The 8,124-nt window shown below is 54.0% G+C and overlaps 1 protein-coding gene across 1 annotated transcript; it reads left to right on the top strand.

The window, feature by feature from the left end:
- Positions 1 to 685: 685 nt before the first annotated feature.
- LOC132450287 (ephrin type-A receptor 7-like) lies at positions 686 to 6,106 on the top strand. The gene is made up of 2 exons (XM_060042369.1): positions 686 to 874; positions 1,644 to 6,106. The coding sequence occupies exons 1-2, from the start codon at positions 708 to 710 to the stop codon at positions 1,756 to 1,758; spliced, it is 282 nt and encodes a 93-aa protein (XP_059898352.1). The 5' UTR covers positions 686 to 707; the 3' UTR covers positions 1,759 to 6,106.
- Positions 6,107 to 8,124: the final 2,018 nt, after the last annotated feature.

Below are 8,124 nucleotides of genomic sequence, written 5' to 3'. Positions count from 1 at the left end.
GTTCCTCTTGAGAGCGAGCGCGTTTGACCAATGGGGGAGCGTCTCCCTGGCTCCCGCCCTCCGGCTCCCGCCCTCCGGCTCCGGAGGCGCGACGGCGGCATGTCGTCGGTGGGACGCTCCGTTCTGTTCGAGAGGAAGAGCGTTTGAGAGAGGAAGAGCGTTTGAGAGGCAGCGTCTGGTCCTGAGAGCCGCACTGACTGAAGGGCGTTCTGCCATCAGCACTCTGCCCCCGCCTGCAGCTCTGCTGGTCGCCGCTCTGTTCTCTTGATCCCCTTCATGGTTGCTTCTGTCTGTTTTCCTGTGGCTGGGCGCTGGGCGGCAGCAGCTCAGGAGGTCGAGCGGGTTGGCTGGTAACCTGAAGGTTGCTAGTTCGATCCCCGGCTGTGTCGAGGTGTCCCCGAGCGAGACATCTCACCCTGACTGCTCCTGACCAGCTGTCTGACGCCCTGAGGGGACGACTCCGCCGTCGGTGTGTTAATGGGTGATTGAACGGCTGTGTGTCACTTTAGATTAAAGCGTCGGCCAAATCTCCTAAATGTCAAATGTACAAATGTAGTTTTCGCTGATATCACGTAGTGCAGAGCCTCGGGTCGGACGCCAACCTCGGCCGCTGCGAGGCGTCTCTGTGGTTACCGCCCCGCTAGGCTAACCCACAGGTTACCGCCCCGCTAGGCTAACCCACAGTGTCCCCCCCCCACCCCGTTAAGATGTCTCCTCTCCGCCCTCAGACCCATCAGCCCCCTGCTGGACCAGAACCCGCCCGACTTCAGCGCCTTCTGCTCGGTGTCCGAGTGGCTGGAGGCCATCAAGATGGAGCGTTACCGCGACAACTTCAGTACAACTCCCTGCAGTCGGTGGCCCGCATGTCCATCGAGTACGTACCGCTCTGCTGACCACCGGCACACACTCACCCTATACAGGACCTGAGACAAGGCACTCAGCCTCAGTTATCCTTCGTGAGGTTTAAAAATAGTTACATTTTATCGTTCGTCTCCAATCCCTCAACCCAGAACTGTTCTGGGTTGAGGGATTCAGGAATGTTTTTAGCTTCTTTCTTTAAAATGAAATGCCCCAATGATCATGGTCCTGGTTTTGATCCTGGGCTGGTCGGTCCAGGTCCGGTCCATGTCCGGTCCAGGTCCGGTCCAGGTCCGGTCCAGGTCCGGTCCAGGTCCGGTCCAGGTCCAGTCCAGGTCCAGTCCGGTCCAGGTCCGGTCCAGGTCTGGTCCAGGTCCGGTCCAAGTCCGGTCCAGGTCCGGTCCAGGTCCGTTCCGGTCCAGGTCTGTTCCGGTCCAGGTCTGTTCCGGTCCAGGTCTGTTCCGGTCCAGGTCCAGGTCCGGTCCAGGTCCGGTCCAGATCCGGTCCAGGTCCGGTCCAGGTCCGGTCCGGTCCAGGTCCGGTCCAGGTCCAGTCCGGTCCAGGTCCGGTCCAGGTCCAGTCCGGTCCAGGTCCGGTCCAGGTCCAGTCAAGGTCCAGGTCCGGTCCAGGTCCGGTCCAGGTCCGGTCCAGGTCCAGTCCGGTCCAGGTCCGGTCCAGGTCCGGTCCGGTCCAGGTCCGGTCCAGGTCCGGTCAAGGTCCAGTCCGGTCCAGGTCCGGTCCAGGGCCTTCCACTGACTAACGGGAGCTTCTTGTCGGTCCTGCAGGGACGTCATGAGCCTGGGCATCTCGCTGGTGGGGCACCAGAAGAAGGTGATGAGCAGCATCCAGACCATGAGAGCCCAGGTGCTGCACCTCCACGGGACGGGAGTGCAGGTGTGACCGGCCTCGTCTGGACCAGCTCAGCCAGGGAGCCCCTCTGGGGGGGCCCACGGGACAATCAGGAGGCCTCCCCAGGGACCACCGCCCCGGATGCATCCATTCCTTTGTTTCCTCGGGGGGGGGGGGGGGGGGGGGGGGGGTGTATGTCGGACCCTCCGTCTTCTGGGAGAGGCCACTAAGGAGAGGATAAGGACTTGGATTATTGGGGCGGGGTCTGGGTGTTGAAGATGTCTACCACATATCAAAGGAGCGATGGACCTTTCACCCCCAGGTTCCTCTACCTTCATGGACCATTCAGCACACCATGAATATGGATTTCCTTTAACAAACAGAATTATTGTTTCCTTGTGGTGGCTTTTCAGTATTTTTTCCCTTTTTTATTTTAATTTGATTGAGTCCCCGCCAGACACTTTTCAGCTTAACGATAGCTTATTTTATAGTTTTTCTTTGGACTTGACAACAGGGTAAACCATCTAATCAAAAAGCAGAGCGTGAACAAAGACTGAGCCTTTTGGTTGGACTCTAAACCGGTACTTCTCCCAGTTTGTGTTGAGACTTACTGGGGACATTTTGAATGTTTCAGTTACGTTATTTTCTCCCCATACGGCTGTGTCCACTTCAACACGTTCTCCTGGACTCCTGGTCCCTTCTGGGGACGACTGGACGTCCCACAGACCTTCTGATGAATGGAGTTTTTGGAAGTCTTCCGAGGTCTCCAGATCTTGGAGGTCTTCCGAGTTCTCCAGTTCTTGGAGGTCTTCTGAGGAGTAGAGGTCTCAGAGGTCTTCTGAGGACTTCAGGTCTCGGAGGTCTTCCGAGGACTGGAGGTCTCGGAGGTCTTCTGAGGACTGGAGTTCTCGGAGGTCTTCTGAGGACTGGAGGTATTGGAGGTCTTCTGAGGACTCGGGATCTCGGAGCTCTTCTGAGGCCGGTGGGGAGGTCACTGTCCACTTTACTTTTTCACACACATTTCTCACACTTTAAGACGGACGTGGGAGCTTTCAAAAAGCACAGAATGCCGCTTTGGAAGATGACGACCACCACTAAGACACTGAAGACAAAAATGGATTTGTGGAAGGACCGCAAACTTGGGTATCAGTGTAGCAATATTTTATTTGTCTGTAGTCTTCACAGCAGGAAGTGCTTGACAGGAAGTGCTTGAATTTTCTGTCAGGTGTCCTCAAACGTTTCTTTTAGTTTTATTAGAGGATATTTTAGCACCATTTGAAGATTGTATTGTAACTCTAGCCACCGTTGATTATTCTGCCATTGTTTTGCCTAAAATACTATGTTGCACACAATGTTTAATATATGAACTGTTGAGCTGCATATGTACCTAGGGGTGAATCTATGGAAAGTGTAAATTTTACAAGTACTGCCTTAAAATGTGCTAGGTTATGCCGCTGTTTTAGGCACTTGGATGGCAATGCTTTACGCGGTTTCCGTTAGATATCGGTCTACTCTCAGCAGGCGACCAATCAGCTCCTAACGCTCTTCTTGGTTACCTTCTTATCAGGAAATGGAGGCGATTCAAATCAAGTGCATAAAATACGTCTGATGGGCAAGTTCGGCTCGTCTGCAGGACGGGTCGGCGAAACAGAGCAATAATTAGCAGGTCGAAGTTGTCCTCACCTGGGAATCAAAGGTGCTAGCTGTGTTAGCCTCACAGTGTGCGGACGCTTTGGGAATATCTTGTCCTCCTGAGAGAGAGCGAGAACTCTCCGACCTGAAGCGACTGGACTCGCACCTCGCGGTCATAAAGACGGGTTCTCTCTGCGAGACGCCACCGGGCGCTTAGCGCTCGATGAGAGAGGAAGAGGGGACGGATGAGAAGGGAAGATGGTTGTTTGTGTTGCCGCGTTGACGAGGGCCTGTTCCCAAAACAGTAGAAGGGTGCCAATGTCACTTCCAGGTGATGATGTCACTCCGATGATGTCAAAGTCCCTCCATTTCAATCCAGACGAGCGCTTTGGGGAAAGCTTGCGTTACCAGATGACAAACCCCCCCGTGTGTAGACGCACCCCAAACGACCTCTGAAAAGGGGGGCCTCTCGTTAGTGTCGTGTGAGTCTGAATGATTCCTCCTCACTCACACGGGTTATCTCCCCTCACCCCCCCGCCCCCCTGAGGTCCACCTAACCAGAACGCCTGATACGGGTTTAGGAGGAGGAGCCAAAACAACGCTGGAGTCAGCCGTAAACCGGACCGATCGGGTCCCTTCTGGACTCTACCCCGAGAACCAGAGGGGCGGATCCTGACAGCACAGAGATGTACTGTGAAATCAATCCCCCCCCCCCCCGTCCCCTGCCCCCCCGCCCCCCTGTAGCGGCGTGATTGATCACACATCCTGGCGTCTCCTCCACCGCCCGCCCGCCGAGAGCCAATCAGGCATCAGGTGGCGTCCTCTCTGGCGTGGAGCTGAGCCGCGTCGGGGGCGGCTGTTCAATGGAAACACTTTCCCTCATATTGGAGAAGGAGCCAACTGCTGCTGCCTGCGAGATAAATGCATCATCTATCCCCACAATCCCCCCCCCCCCCGCCCCCCCCTCCCTTCCCCTGCTTCCCTTTTTAATCTCTCGTTTATGGCGGAGATGAAACGCTCCTCGCGGGCGCGTCGCCGTGACAACCGGCCCCTCCCCCTCTCTCCGTCTGTTCCTCTCTGTGGTCCTGGAACGGGGGGCTCGAAGCCACCGGAGAGGGCCCTGGGTCTCACACACACACACACACAGACACACGCACACGCACACACTCGTGCTCACCCACACACACGCACACACTCTCGTGCTCACACGCACACACACACTCACACTCTCGTGCACACACACACACACACACACACACACAAACTCACACTCGTGCTCACACACACACACCAGGCCTTTCTCGGGCGTTTCAGCTGGCCCGGCGTCAGCTTTGAATTGTAGAGCGTTCTAAAGTCCTTCAGTCAGCACAAAACTCCTCGACATCAAAAGCAGCAGTCAGTCCCCTCTTCTCACTCCCCCACCTCCTCCTCCTCCTCCTCCTCCTCCTCCTCCTCCTCCTCCTCCTGCACCACCTCCACCTCCTCCACCACCACCTGCGACAATTCTTCCACCCTTCACCCTCCCCCCCCCCACCCCCCCCCTTGCCTGCTCTGATCTGAAATTGAGGGGCTACAGTAGTCCTGGAGCCCTGGGGCTAGAACTTTCTCTCTCTATCTATCTGTCTCTCTCTCTCTCACACACTTTTATCTCTCTGTCACCCTCCCTCCCTCTCTCTCTCTCTCTCTCTCTCTCTCTCTCTCTCTCTCTCTCTCTCTCTCTCTGTCTCTCTGTCTCTCTGTCACCCTCCCTCTCTCTCCCCTCTCTCCCTGTGTCTCTCCCTCCCCTCTCTCTCTGTGTCTCTCTCTCCCCTCTCTCTCTCCCCTCTCTCCCTGTGTCTCTCTCCCCTCTCTCCCTCTCTCCCTCTCTCGCGGTGGTCCTCTTGTCGAAGCAGCACTTTGAGCCAAATTGAGATTACGTCCGGGGATGCGATCGATCCTCGTGTAGAACCCGAGGTGACCTTCACCAACAGTCACCTTCTACCCGTCCTCCTGGTTTACCCGCCTCGTCCCTTCTGAACCGGGTAGAGGGAGGGGAGGGGAAATGAAAAACAACGTGAACTCGACTAAAAGTGCAAAAGCACGACTTCTGTCGAGGGTCGTTCTGTGTTTTACGGTCAACGGATACGAGGAAGGTGTGGAATGTTCTGGGTTGAGGGATTCAGGAACACCAAAACGTTCCAGAACGTTCTTTTTTTTAAGAAACCCTGTGGTTCAGTGGAGGGACATCGTGAAAGCTGATTGGTTGGTTTTGGCGGGTAATTCCAAAGAGTTCAGCACTGCTGATTGTGGCGGGAAATGAGGGGCGGGCGAGAGACTTTGTATGCGTTCTAATTGTAAAACTTGTACATTTTATTTATATTGTTTTTTTTACACATATTACTCAGTAGTGAGCTCTGAATACGTTGAAAATGCACTATATTTTTCTATCTCACACGCAGATGATAAATGTCACCCACACTATTTCAGTTGTACATCATTTGTTTTCATTTAGGACCAAAGACAGCCGATAGGAATTCCATCTTGAATTGTTTTTTTTCCCGCCTTTTAGTTTATTGTACAGTAATACAAAATGTTGATTTATTATTTATTTTTCTGTGTTTAAAAAGTATTGAGAATATTCACTGGTCAGAAGTATTTTCCCCAACCACAAACTGTAAAAAACATTTAATTAGACGATTTCTAGTTACATAGACAATTCTTTTTGCTTTGTAACCTTTGTAATAGACTGTACATATATTTTTGGAAATATAATACAATCTCTACAGAACTTGTTTCGTGAACGTATTTTTATAGTCTGAGTATCATGTATCCGTTTCTCTGTGCGTGTGTGTTTATTTGTGTGTGTGGGCGTGTGTGTTTTTTTGTGCGTGTGTGTGTGTGTGTGTGTGTTTGTGGTTTTTTGCTTGTCTAAGCTTGTATGTTTATGTATGTGTGTGTGTGTGTGTGTGTGTGTGTGTGTGTGTGTGTGTGTGTGTGTGTGTGTGTGTGTGTGTGTGTGTGTGTGTGTGTGTTTTCCTGAAAACAAGCTCTTCCTGTTTCTGAATCCTCCGGCGCCGCCTGTAGCAGCAGACTGGGGTCACGTGGTTCCATCTCACACGGGTATTTATTTTACTAAAAGAGCGCGAGTCTCCTGCACAACTCAACAGCTGCGACCAGAACAGCTTCGGATTCCGTGCAAAACATGTTTGTTTTCTCCGCGTTCGAGTGTGTGTCGGTGTTAGTTGGTTTGTGTTTGCGTGAGTGAGTGGGAGAATTTGTGTGTGTGTGCTAGTGTGTATGCAATCGAGTGTGTACATTGTGTGAGCGTGGGTGCTTTAGTGAATTTACGTCTATACTTTAGTATGTGAGTGAGTGTGTGTGTGCGTGTGTGCATTTGAGTTTGCATTATTTTGTTTGTGTGTGTACGTGTGCGTTTGAGTGTACATTAATGGTCTGTGTTTTCGCGGCGTAGTGTGTGTGGGAGCGTGGCATGTATGCTAATTCCGCGGAGCAGCGCAATCCGTTCTCAGACAAGCGCGTCCCCGCGGAGCGGCGGCGGTGTTGGCTTACCCGCGCTAATTGTTTTTTTTAATGAAGACTCAGCGTCGAACACACACACACACACACACACACACACACACACACACACACACACACACACACACACACACACACACACACACACACACCCCTTATGGTTTCACTGGCTGTCATTTTCGCTTCCAAACAACACAAGCCTCTCTCCGCCTCCTCCTCGTGCGGATCTCTTCTCGTTGTTATTTATCTCCTCTGTCCGGGCGGTCGGACCTCGCACAGCGGCCGTGCGGACGACAGTGAGATCATTGGTGTTTGTTGAATCGGCAGTAATCCAGAGGACGGTCCAACACACAGCCTCTACTGACAGCGGTCAAACATGTGGATGAAGACGGACGAAGAGGAAGATGAAAGCGAAGCCGACGAACACGGGCCGATAAACCAAGGCACACGCTTGCAATCTCCCCCCCCCCCCCCCCCCCCCACACACACACACGCACGCACGCACACACACACACACACACACACACACACACACACACACACACACACACAAAGACAGGCAGACACAAAGCTCCTACCTCTTACAGCACTATTTAGGAGGGGGATCGAGAGCCGCTGTCCTCATGCGATAAGAATCACATTATAAAATCATTTAGCTTGATGCTTGTGTCCGAGAGAGGGGCCCCCGTGGGTCCATAGCCCTGAGGCTCCTATAGGGGCCCCTGTGGGTCCATAGCCCTGAGGCTCCTATAGGGGCCCCTGTGGGTCCATAGCCCTGAGGCTCCTATAGGGGCCCCTGTGGGTCCATAGCCCTGAGGCTCCTATAGGGGCCCCCGTGGGTCCATAGCCCTGAGGCTCCTATAGGGGCCCCCGTGGGTCCATAGCCCTGAGGCTCCTATAGGGGCCCCCGTGGGTCCATAGCCCTGAGGCTCCTATAGGGGCCCCTGTGGGTCCATAGCCCTGAGGCTCCTATAGGGGCCCCTGTGGGTCCATAGCCCTGAGGCTCCTATAGGGGCCCCCGTGGGTCCATAGCCCTGAGGCTCCTATAGGGGCCCCCGTGGGTCCATAGCCCTGAGGCTCCTATAGGGGCCCCTGTGGGTCCATAGCCCTGAGGCTCCTATAGGGGCCCCTGTGGGTCCATAGCCCTGAGGCTCCTATAGGGGCCCCTGTGGGTCCATAGCCCTGAGGCTCCTATAGGGGCCCCTGTGGGTCCATAGCCCTGAGGCTCCTATAGGGGCCCCTGTGGGTCCATAGCCCTGAGGCTCCTAT

Source organism: Gadus macrocephalus, chromosome 21 (genome assembly GCF_031168955.1).
Source record: "Gadus macrocephalus chromosome 21, ASM3116895v1".
In the NCBI taxonomy this organism is placed as follows: domain Eukaryota; kingdom Metazoa; phylum Chordata; class Actinopteri; order Gadiformes; family Gadidae; genus Gadus; species Gadus macrocephalus.
This window is presented reverse-complemented; position numbering and strand designations above follow the sequence as displayed.

Excerpts from the sequence above, each read along its gene's own strand:
- LOC132450287 (XM_060042369.1), top strand. The coding sequence starts at position 708 with ATGTCTCCTCTCCGCCCTCAGACCCATCAGCCCCCTGCTGGACCAGAA. Across the intron at positions 875-1,643 it reads GTGGCCCGCATGTCCATCGA|GGACGTCATGAGCCTGGGCA; the intron begins GTACGTACCGCT and ends TCGGTCCTGCAG.